Below are 14,467 nucleotides of genomic sequence, written 5' to 3' on the forward strand. Positions count from 1 at the left end.
ATATCATCTGATATGTAACTGTCCCGCATTGACGCAGCTACGTATCCGGGTTTTTGGTTCTCCATACATGGTTGAGTCTGTGTATGCGGAGCTAAAATTGAAGGATATTCTCTCGTTTCTCACCCAATGTGGTAAGGAGCTATAGTCAGGAGGGTTCATCGTTCTTTCTGGAGTGAATGAATCCTTTCTGTATTCACCTTAAATAGGGTTTAGCAGATTGTTTGGCATCCTTTAGGCGGTACCGAATTTACTTCTGCTCGTACATACTGCGAGTCGTTCTGCATTCTTCCGGGAGTGCAGAATGGTGTCGCTTTTGTAAGATCTCTAAATCCTCTCGGGGGTTGGAGGTTTTATTAACAGCAGACTGTTCGGGACCTCGTAGAGGTTCAGAATTTCCTTCTGCTTCCACTAAATGTGATCCTCAGCAGATTGTTCAGCATCCCTTAGGGGTGCAGAATTTACTTCTGCTTTTATGTGTTTTTGTGTCGTCAATTTTTCCCATCCTCCTAGTCCAACCCTTACCATTTCCTTTCAATCCTTCCCTCTTATATATCGGGAAAATGATGCTAAAAACAAATTGATGGCAAGGCACAAATCTCCAAATATCAAGGGGAACGTGCCATTTGAGCAAATTTGTTCTGATTCCTGATTCCTGAAGACCGGTATCGAGAAGTTAGAGAAGTGTTGGAATGATTGTATTGCTCTTGAAGGAGATAACATTGATGCATAAAACCGACATGATTTTTGACAAATAAAGTGTTTTTCTTAGTTAGTTACACGACATATTGTGTGATGTGTTAATTAAGAAAAAAGTAAGAAAATCTTTCAGAAAATTCCCCAACATTAAATAAAGATACCATTTTAGTACTTGTAATATCCTAATTTAACCAAAAGTTGAAATCATTCACAAAAAAAAAGAAACTTATCACCAGATATGTACTGAAAATAAACAAAAACTGGTTGTTAATCTGTTTCGAAATTCACGTTGGTATGGATTGGTAACGGTCAAAAAAGTCTCAGTTTAAATTTTATATCAACGGGTCAAGAAAAAACCACAGGGGCGAAGTCGCAGTTTTATGCTGTTTGAACTATGCATGCGAACGATACAAGGCGGATCCTCTTACCGCAGTAACTACGGATATACTTTGAAAGGTAATGAAGTGAACCGTGAAGTTATACAGCCTTAACTAATCGACAAAATGTTTTACCCCTTTGCTATCCGAACGGCGATGTGAGAGAATAACCGAAAAATGTTGCATGTTGTTGGCATACTTTACAGTAAAAGATTATGAAAAATGCTACGTACCTGTGCATTTCTCATGTCTTGCTTGCAGCCAGCCTCGAGCAGAATTCGAGTCAATTTACGCCTACCCATAGCACAGGCGATGTGCAGAGCCGTATCGCCGTTCAGGTTGATCCGTTCATAGTCGCACTTGGCCGAAAGGAGAATTCGAATGGCACCGGCGTGTCCGTAGCGGCACGCTGTATGAAGCGGAGTGTCGCCGTACTGCGAAATTAGGAAACCAAAGCCATTGCATCGATGACAGTAAGACAAACACGCAATACTTACATTGTTTTGTACATCAGGATCGGCACCGGCCAGCAGTATTTCCCGACAGCTCTGATTATGGCCGTTCTGGGCAGCTAGATGGAGTGCCGAGAACCCACCGGAATTACGCGTGCCAAGCAGGGCACTGTGTAGGGCTCCTTTGGTATCTTGAAGCACGTTTTTAATTTTGCTGGAGTCTTTGATTAAATCGATTGGCAGTTTGGCGCCACTGGTTGCATGATTGGCAGCGTTGGCAGTGTTTGCTTTGTGGACTTTGGGTAAGGAACATAAGATTTTCACACAGCGGCTATAGCCCTTCCAGGCGGCCTCGTGTAATGGGGTGTTACCATGCTACAGAAGAAATAATATAATTAGTCATATCTGTATGAGTAGAACTACGGGAAATGATGTTTGTAAGGTAAAGTCTGATTACATTACTAATGAAGAGTTGAGCAAAACATTGTGTAGCAATTGTGATCTACGTGGAAGGTTTGAACGTATTAACTATAAAATATATTAGATCATACGGTATTAGGTCAACGGGGGTGGGCGGATTTCGTTATTGATCATGCAGCTTTGGCTTTGACTGGATGATGACTAATCAATTTATTGTAAAGTTAGATTTTGGTCTGATGCCCTCTTTTTCATTCAGAGGGTGAAGTAATCTGAGCTGAGCGACTTACCAGGGACTCCTTTGCGTTTCGATCGGCTCCAGTAGCCAGTAGTGCTTCCACCGTCGCCTCGTCGCCATTCGATGCCGCTTCGTGTAAGGTTGATCGATTTGTGTTTTCCTGCAATTATAATGAAATGAAAATGAGAATGAAAATCTAAATTATCAAACGAAAAATACAATTTTTGATTCGAATTTAATGATGAATAAGAGATGATCAAACTGCCGGATCTCGCATTTCGAATAGTTTTGTAGTCTTGAATATGGCATTTGTCGATACGTTTAAATGTGTTCTATGTATTTGCTTCTGGTAGATTGATTGCATCAATTTCCTTTGAATTGTCTCCTGGAATAAGAGTGTAAATGGAGAATGCCGAATTTCCGATTTTGTAGGAAAACATAATTCAATCAGCTAGTGGCCATTCGACTGTGACTAAAAGTCATGGTCACGTTAATGGTGTAATTTATCATACTAATGAATTATTGTTCTTTCGTCGCGCTAGGCCTCGTTCCTGGCCAATGAGTAGATGTTGTGAGTCGTCTTTATACCACGCAGGAAGTTTAGGAGACATGTGTGCAGACAGACAGGCACACAAACGGCTATTGTTAGTACAAGTAAGGTTGGTATTCTTTTCAGTTGCAGAGCTCAGGATCACAAAGCTTGTGCATTATTTGAAATGTACAGTGTAGGTATATTTGATATACGTTTGGAATTATCCGGTTAATGTGGATGACGTAATCTGGATGTATTTTGCCTGGTATACGCACGGAAAAAATGAATGCTCTAACCTTTTCTTTATTTGAAAAATGATATTAGTTCCTTAACTGCTGCAAAGACATCGTTAAAAACTACAGTATATTACTCGGTCACGAACTTATTTTTGATTCATAATTACACAGAAAAAGGGACGGACAGTTTTCGATAGAGTCTCACGAATTTGAAACAAACTCGTTTTGTTCTCCAAAGAAACTAATATTAAAACTAAAAGTTCAATGACGCGTTTATGAATTAGAGTATGAATTAATTTTAAATAAAACTCATCGACTTCAATAACTTTCGAATTTCTAAACAGATAGGGATTCGACTTTGCATATAGTTTTAACAGAAGTTTTCCACATTTTTACCACTAATTTTGCTATGGTGTTACAAGCTGTTAGAATTTCAACCTTTTTGTTTTAATTTATGTTTGTGGCAAAACGATGAAGAAAACACAAGAAATGTTAGATAAATATAATGAGACTTGGTGAATCTTCAGATTATACCGTAGAATAAAAATTGAAATATCTTCGTATCAAACGCTGTGTCAGACGGACGTTATCTATGCCAGTCTTTCCTCCGCTTTCGATAAAATCAACAATGACTTCTTAATTGAATCTTTTTGGCGCTGTAGAAAACGTTCTTCGATGTATGCAATCACATCGATAGCTTCTTGTCAAAATTGACGATTATGTTTCCATGAAATATTAAGCAACTTCTAGAATTCCGCTGGGGAGTCATCTCAGCCTTTTAAAAAACATTATTTTTTACAAAAATATGTAGAACTTTTTTAAATGTATTGATTATTGCAGTTGTCGTGTGTTCAAGCCCCGACCTGCGAAGTCTGTTAAAAGAGAAGGTCAATTTCCGCAAAAGGAATGTAATATCAAGTTTTTTTTTGCAATCCCGGGAAGATGTAAATAGCAAACAAAGATCAAAATAATAACAAATTGTACCATCAAATCTTGTCTTGATCATTTTTTTTTTAATTTTTCATCGAGGAATCAAGAAATTCAACTATATCTGTTTAGCATTAAAATAAGTTTTTATATCTTATTTTGTTATTGTTATATGTTATCTTAATTCCATTAAGAACAAAGGATCCAGCAGTTCTATTTTCAAATAAAATACAATTGAATAAACTACATCAGAATTAGATAAGAGAAATACCTGTGATATTATTCAATTCTGAGTGATAGATTATCAAATAACTGAAAAATTCGAGATCTATAAATAAATTATTATTACTTTGATAATTACAATGACAGAATTTCATTGTTTGTTGCTATTGCCTCATGCAGACTGTGTAATGATTTTTGATGTTTTAACTATTATTTCAAACTAAATAATGTTAATTCCTACCATTGAGAAGTTTAATTTAAAACATTAATTTTGCTATTGGTTTGCCAATCACTTCTACCCGGGATGTGAATTTAATTTAAATTGTTAAAACTCAAGTTGGGTGTTCAGTCACTAGTGGTGACTTTTCAGCTCTATTATATATATATATATATATATATATATATATATATATATATATATATATATATATATATATATATATATATATATATATATATATATATATATATATATATATATATATATATATATATATATATATATATATATATATATATATATATATATATATATATATATATATATATATATATATATATATATGATTTGGTTGTTACCATTAAGACATCATTTGCTTCCGTAACTCTGTGATTTTAATAAGTAGAACTTAATCATGCATATATCTTGTTGTACTTAACGCAACAACATAATTTTTACGCCATACAACCGAAAATATGTTCAGCAATTTATGATAAAATTTTGAGATTTAATTAAAATAATCGATTTAAAAGAAAACTAAATAAGCACAAACTGGCACCCAAGCAAGCAGTATTTAAACCACAGAAAGCCTTCGGTACAAAAAGCGCTTTGCAAATAGCATTAACTTTACGTCTGCTTAGTGGTTTATGCAGACCCGTTTGGTGGCATTAATAGTTTGAAGTAAGCTGCTAATGCACTGATGAGTCGAAGACTTAACGCAGAAATGATAAAAAATACGGATTAGTAATTCATAGCCAAACCGGGTTGACGTGAATACGAATAATTTCCACTAATTAAATGCATATGTAATAAACAGTAAAATATCTGATACCATTTGCATATCCTAAAGTCACCAAAGTACATTCAAACCAATACACACCAATACTGCATCTTGCACGAATGCAAAGCAGCTGAATGGTGGTTTTATTTGCACTCGGCGTGAGCTGCGAACGGCGCACAGTGGTTCGAATCAATAAAAACGTGGACATAAATCAGTAGCTGCCAAACCGTTCTTTTAATGCATATAAAGGGTGATTTTTTAAGAGCTTGAGAACTTTTTTAAACAATAAAACGCATAAAATTTGCAAAATCTCATCGGTTCTTTATTTTAAACGTTAGATTGGTACATGACATTTACTTTTTGAAGATAATTTCATTTAAATGTTGACCGCGGCTGCGTCTTAGGTGGTCCATTCGGAAAATCCGCTTTTTTATCGACAAATTTTGTTCAGCGATGAGGCTCATTTCTGGTTGAATGGCTACGTAAATAAGCAAAATTGCCGCATTTGGAGTGAAGAGCAACCAGAAGCCGTTCAAGAACTGCCCATGCATCCCGAAAAATGCACTGTTTGGTGTGGTTTGTACGCTGGTGGAATCATTGGACCGTATTTTTTCAAAGATGCTGTTGGACGCAACGTTACAGTGAATGGCGATCGCTATCGTTCGATGCTAACAAACTTTTTGTTGCCAAAAATGGAAGAACTGAACTTGGTTGACATGTGGTTTCAACAAGATGGCGCTACATGCCACACAGCTCGCGATTCTATGGCCATTTTGAGGGAAAACTTCGGAGAACAATTCATCTCAAGAAATGGACCGGTAAGTTGGCCACCAAGATCATGCGATTTGACGCCTTTAGACTATTTTTGTGGGGCTACGTCAAGTCGAAAGTCTACAGAAATAAGCCAGTAACTATTCCAGCTTTGGAAGACAACATTTCCGAAGAAATTCGGGCTATTCCGGCCGAAATGCTCGAAAAAGTTGCCCAAAATTGGACTTTCCGAATGGACCACCTAAGACGCAGCCGCGGTCAACATTTAAATGAAATTATCTTCAAAAAGTAAATGTCATGTACCAATCTAACGTTTAAAATAAAGAACCGATGAGATTTTGCAAATTTTATGCGTTTTATTGTTTAAAAAAGTTCTCAAGCTCTTAAAAAATCACCCTTTAGTTGCTTTGAAGAAATTATTTGCAAACATATATCGCGTAATTTGATCCTATCATTAATTGTTCATGGCCTACTTTGACAAAAAATGTAACCATAACTTTTTTTCTGAAGAGATAGAAATTTTTTTTCTTCTACATAGTTTTAGAACTATTAAAAATAATTTACTTTGTGAAATATTCCAAAAGTCTAAGTCGCATCGTTTCGGATATACAAAGCGTTTTTATGGCAACCCCCTTCAAATCAGTTTTTTATTCATAAATTGTTTCGAGTTATTTTGTTATGCATACTTTGTTTGGAATAATTGTAGATTTTATAAAATCGCATATTTTTGTTGAAGATAGTGCATAGGTTTGTTCTTTCCTGGCAAAGTTATGCAACATTTTACCTTTTTTTACCTAGGATAAAACCAATATCATAAAAACGTGATTAATCCACCTAGCAGTGAGATGATACCTTTTTTTATCACTACGCATGTGTTTTTGCATGGATATTCTTAGGTGTTTTAGTTCTCATGAAATTATTTTAATTATCGTCGTTTTAAACGGCAAATTGAGATTTTAATCACTCATTACCCTGTAATACCGAAACTGCAAAACATATCGAATTTCAATCTTAGCGTGCGACAATCGATTGAACATTCCATGAGATGTCGAAATAAGTTCCACTTTAGAGTTTTTCGTCATTATTTATGGTACTTCCAGGACCGGTATTCAGGAATTAGCATAGCCCAAAATGATTCGAATGGCCATAAATTATTACGCCAAACAATTTACATGAAATTTATAAACTCATCATCTGTAATACCAGAATCGGATAAAATTCACCAATTTTGTATGGGACCTTAAGTCCTGTAATATTTGTTTTTGAAGTTCGATTTGGTCTTTTTTGAGAAAATGATTGAGCTTTGAGAATCGATTCGATACTGGAACCCGAATTCTAAAATCGGTGTAGCCGAAATCAGTTAAATTCACTTGAGCAGTGTGTAGACATCTTTGAGAAATTGTAGTGCGAATTAAAATTTGGGGGTACATTCCGAATCCAAAAACGAATACCGCTTAAACTGAAATAAATTTATTTGGTAATCGACTATCCAAATCTGCAAACCCGATAAACCTGATTAATTTATGTGAAATGGACATTTTTATACTAATCACCCTGCATTTTCTAAACCAGAAGTCGGATCTGACTAAAAAGTAAGAGGTTTTATAGGATTTTAAGACCTCTCATTTGAATCATAGATGATTCTTAGATTTCATTTGAATCTTAGATCGGTTCAGCCATCTACGAGAAAAATTAATTGCATTATTTTAATTTCGTTTCACATATCATCCTGTGGTTCCGCAATCAGAAGTCGGATCCAAACGTAATTCAGGAACCTTGTTTGGGAGTATATGACTTTTCATATGAATCTGAGTTTGAAGAAAACGGTTTAACCATCTCCGAGAAAATTGAGTGAAATTATTTGTCACACACGCATTTGCTGATCTCGACGAACTGAGTCGTGTGGTATATGGAAGTCATGTTCTTCCAGCATTTATTGCTGTAAATAGTTTAAATCAATATAATTATGGAATTACTTCCAACTCGAAAATTCTGCCATCATCTGGTTGACATATGCCATATTCGAAAGATTATGTTGCCAAAAATGAACCGTGCTAAAATTGGTCCGAGGCAAATTGTCAAAAAAAAGGATGCTGTACACAGTCTTTTTGGTACTTAGAAACAATTATATGTAACAGTATAAAAAATCGTGTTTCATGTTGCTCCCAAGTATTGCTTTTTCATACAGCGCTCAAAATTCCTTCTACTGGAATAAGGCTTACACAAAAATATCGATATCTCCGTTAAAAATGGACGGATTTTAACAATCTATGGCTTGTTGGATAGGTATTACCGAGCGAAATCTAAGTCTGGAAACATATTCTGTTTTCAAGGTCAAATGTGATAGATACTGTCAAAATTTTGACATAAAACTTCGTATAACTCAAAAAGTAAACATCCGATCTCAAAACCATTCAATAGCGTTCTGGGTGACGGGGATACCTTTCATTTGCGACTAGTTTGATCAAAATCGGTACAGCCATCTCTGAGATCTCGATCTCTTAGTTGACAACACACATACAGACACACACACATACACACACAGACATTTGCTCAGTTCGTCGAGCTGAATCGATTGGTATATGACATTCGGCTCTCCGGGCCTCGGAAAATTTTTCGAAAGTTTGAGCGAATTCTATACCTATTTTTTAAATATATAAAAAAGGTAAAAAAAATCTAAGTGGAACTCGGTGGAACTTTTTTTTTAGGTCTTTTCAAAGTTAGTTTTAATTACTGAATTATGGCAACCCCCTTAAAACTAGTTTTCTAGTCATAACTTGTTTCGTGTTATTTTTTATGCATACTTCGTTTGGAATAATTGTAGAAAATATAGAATTTCATAATTTTGTGGAAGCTAATGCATATGTTTATTCTTTTCTGGAAAATTTATGCATAATTTTACCTTTTTTACCTAGGAAACCTTGTGCCGAAGCGAAATATGCAACTTAATGCAGCAAACTTTACCAATAATTATAGGAGAACATGTACCTTATCCAATTTATTTTCCAATGAGAATATCTTGAGTACTCTTCGTGTGACTCATTTTCACTATGGCCATGCTGAAACCATGAATGGTTAAGAAACAGAGGGCGCCACGCGTCTGCTATTTATGTAACTCACTTTTGCAGTGAGCGTCGCCCGATCAACATCTCGTCTTAAAAATCGTGTTGCTTCGCGATAACTCAATTTATTTACACGTTTAAACATGAAATCTCTTCGTAAAGGTTTGTACTTTAACAATACTTTATCATATTTTGTCTAGAAAACAGTTTTCCATTTTTTAAATATGTGTTGAAGTTTTGATAATTTTTCGGATTTTCAATAATTAAAACTAAATTTGAAAAGGCCTAAAATTGCATCGAGTTCCACTTAGATTTATTCTAATATTGTCAATTGTAAAAAGTAACAAAATAAAAATCGCAACAATTTTGAACTTGTTTATGCGTGTTTACGCGCGTCCAGACTGGTAGTCGGAAATAGGATAGAAATATCTTTCATATATTTGCATACGTGCATAGCATGTATAGTAATAATCCATGGGGTATTTCACACAAAGCCTTTTTTCAACAGCCTGTAAAATATAACAAAGATACAAAAATTCGTCCAAGGCATGAATGTACGGTTTTTTCTTAGGTTTCAAATAAGCGATTCCATAAAACAACCTTTATAGTTTATTGAATGAAAAAAGTTAAAAATTAATAAACAAAAAAAAAAAACTCGGACGATAGCGTGACTGATACTGATTGATCGAATGCAATGCGACTAAGTGACATATTGTAATGATTTATTAGGTAACATTAACTACCTAGTAGATTGATTAGGTTGTGAAAAGTATTGGGAAAAGTTACTCATTTAAATGCTAACTTTGTAGTAGATACTTAGGTAATAGAGATAAATTCTACGTAGGTAAATACAAAAAAAACTGTTTTTAAAATAAAGCAAATATCTCAAAAAAATTTTTTTTTTCATTATTCATATCTTCAGCAAAAATACTTGAAATGTTTTTTTCTTTGAAATGAGATAGAAAAAAAAATTTTCGTCGAAAACAAAATTATTTTAGTTCGAAATCGGTACTACCCCCTTAACAAAAATTAAGGTGCTACTTTCAAAAGAAGCGTTATATAATTTTGTAAAACTTCTTCGAAGACACGTTAGCTCTTAAGAATCAGTGAAAGTCTGTACGGACTTGTGACCGTCTTTTTCCAGTTTTGGACCACTGTGCGCCCTCTGTTTCTTAACCATGGTTTCAGCATGGCCATAGTGAAAATGAGTCACACGAATATTACTCAAGATCACCCATCTGACACCGGTATATGAGCACCAGCCATTTGAAAGTATACCGATTACGTTGAACCCCTCGCGTTTCGAGCCCCAAACACTGCGATGTTTTGATACTCATCGCGACTTGTTTTGTGAAAATTATTTCCACTTGATATCCCAAAACACTGTCTGCTGTATTTCAGGTAAACCGACAAGTTATTGTGAGAGAGTCGACCCAAAATTCACTAATTTTCGTGCACTAAACAAGGTAAATGCGTAAAACGCGTAAAACAAATGTATTACTGTTTGTTTGTTTACGTTGCAATCAGCTGATTTTGAAGTTCCGATTTTGATCTCATCAAGATGGCGTCGTGACAGGGGGCCGCTCAAGATATTCTCATTTGAAAATAAATTTGATAAGGTACATGTTCTTCTATAAGTATTATTAAAGTTTGCTGCATTAAGTTGCATATTTCGCTTCGGCACAATGTTTTCTAGGTAAGAAGTAAAATTATGCATAAATTTTCCAGAAAAGAATAAACTTATGCATTAGCTTCTACAAAACTATGAAATTTTATATTTTCTACAATTATTCCAAACGAAGTATGCATAAAAAATAACTCGAAACAAGTTATGACTAGAAAACTAGTTTTAAGGGGGTTGTCATAATTCAGTAATTAAAACTAACTTTGAAAAGACATAAAAAAAGTTCCACCGAGTTCCACTTAGATTTTTTTTATTATATTGGGCACATCTTTTCCTACAAATTTTGTAAAAATCAGCTGCATAAAGTTGCATATTTCGCTTCGGTGCAAGGTTTTATCCTAGGTAAAAAAAGGTAAAATGTTGCATAACTTTGCCAGGAAAGTACAAACCTATGCACTATCTTCAACAAAAATATGCGATTTTATAAATTCTACAATTATTCCAAACAAAGTATGCATAACAAAATAACTCGAAACAATTTATGAATAAAAAACTGATTTTAAGGGGGTTGCCAAAAAAACGCTTTGTATTTCTATCTCTTCAGAAAAAAAGGTATGGTTACATTTTTTGTCAAAGTAGGCCATGAACAATTAATGATAGGATCAAATTACGCGGTATATATTTGTAAATAATTTCTTCAAAGCAATTATATGCATTAAAAGAACGGTTTGGCAGCTACTGATTTATGTCCACGTTTTTATTGATACGAACCACTGTGCGGCGTACAAACGCAATATGCAAAATGCCGATTTACTAATGCCAAAGGAAGAAAGTATTGTAATATTTTTTTGCTTTTGGAGACTGCTGGCGGAGACTCTGAAAAGAACCGATTATTGAAGTCACTTAGATGCTCCACAATATTGACCCCTCTTAGAAAAAAACGTTCAACGGTGGTCTTTCATTGGTCCAATACATTGGATCATTGGTCCAATGAAAGTCCAATCAATCGTTCAACGGGAGGCCAACAACAGGCCAACCTTCGTTTGCCGATTTTGAAACAGACCGTTGAACCGAATGCCATTTTTAATATGAGGAGTTGGAGCCTCATTGGACTAGTTTTACTGCAGAATTTCTGAAGTTTTTCCCACTTATTTGTTTAAACTAACAATACATACCTGCACAATACTTCTACTTCACGTAGAATAACAACAAATTTTCTTTCTATGTAAAGGTAACACTTAATTTTCACACTATTTTTGCAAGAGAAAAAACAACAACAAACCGTTCCAGCAAATTGAACGAATATTTCGTGCAATATGTCGTTCAACAAGCGCTCAAAAACCAACAAAATTGAACGGCCTGCTTAGAGGGTAGTCACGACCGAAAATACAGTTGGTAGACAGAAAATTGCATGTTCCAATGTTGAATAGAAAATTTATTGGAAACAATCTTAAACATTACATTTGCATATACAAATCCATTATATGCAATTTTCAGATATTTTGATGTGGAACACATCTTTGATTTCTATATAAAGGTGAAAACTAGAAATTCAAGGAAAAATACACGTAGAAATATGGTCAGGTTTTGAACACTTACAGCTCAGTCATTTTTGTATCAATTATTTATATTACTTCACCATTTTATTGCACGTGTTTCTATGTTACGATTTGAATGTATCAAGCCATGTATTTTGAACTATATATCATTGAAATTTTGATTAATAGCGAGCAGTGTCCTATTGTGTTAGCTAAAAATCTAAAACACTATGCTGGCTTACTGGATTTCTTTTACGGAGACGATGGTTTTGAAGAAATTAGCGATCTTTCAGCTGGGAAGCATCGCTCTGATTTGTCAATTGATGCAAAAGTGAAGCTGTAGGGAAGCACGCGAATCTATAAATATAGGCGAAATTATAGCCAACGTTTCAGTATCACGTCAGAGGAAGATAGCTACTAGACAACAAGACACAAAGCACTATACCTAGAACGATTTAAAGCTTTGATTGGTTGTTTTGATCTTGTGTCATGCGAGTTTTGATGAAATGCTTTGTTATGTCATTTTCACTTGAGAAATTTGCATGTATCCCAGGGTAAATTTTCAGTGTTTGAGATTAATTTCCTATTTAAGGCCATCGTCCAAGTACCATGCGCGCGGGTGGTTTTAGGAAATTTTCGATGGAAATTTCGAAAAATTTGCCAAAACCAAAAACATACAGACCTTTGAAATACATTTATCTATCTACAGGGTGAAAATGGCTGGAAAATTTGGAGGATTTTCCGAGTCTTATCAAAAATAGCTCTGAAAAATGAGTGTTTTTGTGATCTTTCACAATTATCCTGAAAAATAAAGCGATGACATAAACTTTTTTTTTCAAATAAACTTTATTATGAATACACAGATTACATTCGGACACATTTTTGGAAAACCTTTTCACGCTTTTCATAGAAAATCCACGAATTTCAAAAATTTCCACGAAATCGGTTATATGAAATTCGTTGATTTTCCATGAAAAGCGTGAAAAGGTTTTCCAAAAATGTGTCCGAATGTGATCCTTGTTGCCAGCATGAGGTTTTTTTGAAAAAAAAATTTCATTCCATCGAATTATTTTTTCAAATAATTGTGAAAAATTACAAAAAAAGCTCATTTTTTCAGCGCTATTTTTGATAAGACTCGTAAAATCCTCCGAATTTTCCAGTCATTTTCACCCTGTAGATAGATAAAAGTATTTCAAAGGTCTGTATGTTTTTGGTTTTGTCAAATTTTTCGAAATTTCCATCGAAAATTTCCTTAAACCACCCGCGCGCATGGTACTTGGACGATGGCCTTAAATAAGATGAACTCGATTAATTATCGAAATCGTAGAATGGTAGTAATGGTAGAGAACTTAACGCTATAAAAATAACTGCTTGCATGCAAAGCTCAAAGAAGAGAAACTCAAATATCGAAATCCGTTACGCTAGTATGCACGAAGGTATAATTTCATATATTTGGGCTATTGATGTAATGATGATCTGATCCTTGTAGTTTTTACTGTGTATCAAGGTTCAACGATAAGAAAATCAATTTCATTTTTAGTGCATACTTTTTAGAATTACGACAGCCGTTAATACTGAAATTTTTAAGTATCCATCGTAATGCTTTGCTTCAGCTATTCAGTTGATTTTGAAGAGCATCAAAATCAACTGAATAGCTAACCCAGATGCTCGTTGGACTTGGTTGTCTCATTGCAGTAGGTTTGAAAAAGCATTTCGTCGTACTCCCTGTCATTAAGCCGCTCCATAAACCTAGAATCTCATACTTGATTGGATGAATGTCGACCCGCTAGATCCAGGCCGACAGACTGATTACGGTCTGACATGACACCTGTGTCAGCGAAACGTTTATGAAAATGAATGAGTAATTCATGTGAATGATGAGAATTTGAAGCCACGTGAATCCATTGAGGCAGACGTCCAGATATGTATGGGTAGCATGTATCAAAGCTTTCGAAAAGTTTTTTTTCGTGGGAAACTCTTGAACCACAAGCAATTAGTCATACTCGCTCCTAGATAAACTCAACATAGAAGTTATGAGGTTTCTCAACTAAACGTTTCATATCCGACGAGTGGTTTATCTTCACTTATCTAAGAGGTCCTACATAGCTGGCATAATTGCTTTGTATGTATTTAATTTTAATTCTTTCGGAAAAGCACCTTTCTTTGCGATCTCTTGACAAGAGCCACGGCACCTTATCTATCTATGTCTGGTCGTGTATGTTGCATGACCTATCAAAGTTTATTATAATTGCAGGGCTGTTGCTGAATGAGGACTCGGGAGGTTCAGCAATCGAGCAAGCGAGACACTAGACAAAAGATAGCTACAGAATTCCCATCACTCAATTATGTTGCATATTTTCACCCAACCCCCTCA

At 34.8% G+C, this 14,467-nt stretch overlaps 1 protein-coding gene across 1 annotated transcript in view; it reads right to left on the reverse strand.

Annotated features, from left to right (window-relative positions):
- Nucleotides 1–14,467, reverse strand: part of LOC131435349 (uncharacterized) — a 129,204-nt gene that overhangs the window by 13,174 nt on the left and 101,563 nt on the right. The window contains exons 3-5 of the mRNA XM_058603142.1: nucleotides 2,233–2,340; nucleotides 1,571–1,900; nucleotides 1,307–1,507 (exon numbers count right to left, since the gene is read on the reverse strand). Of these exons, the coding sequence (XP_058459125.1) occupies nucleotides 1,307–1,507; nucleotides 1,571–1,900; nucleotides 2,233–2,340 (639 nt within the window). The remainder of the gene's footprint in view (nucleotides 1–1,306; nucleotides 1,508–1,570; nucleotides 1,901–2,232; nucleotides 2,341–14,467) is intronic.

Source organism: Malaya genurostris, chromosome 3 (genome assembly GCF_030247185.1).
Source record: "Malaya genurostris strain Urasoe2022 chromosome 3, Malgen_1.1, whole genome shotgun sequence".
Classification (NCBI taxonomy): domain Eukaryota; kingdom Metazoa; phylum Arthropoda; class Insecta; order Diptera; family Culicidae; genus Malaya; species Malaya genurostris.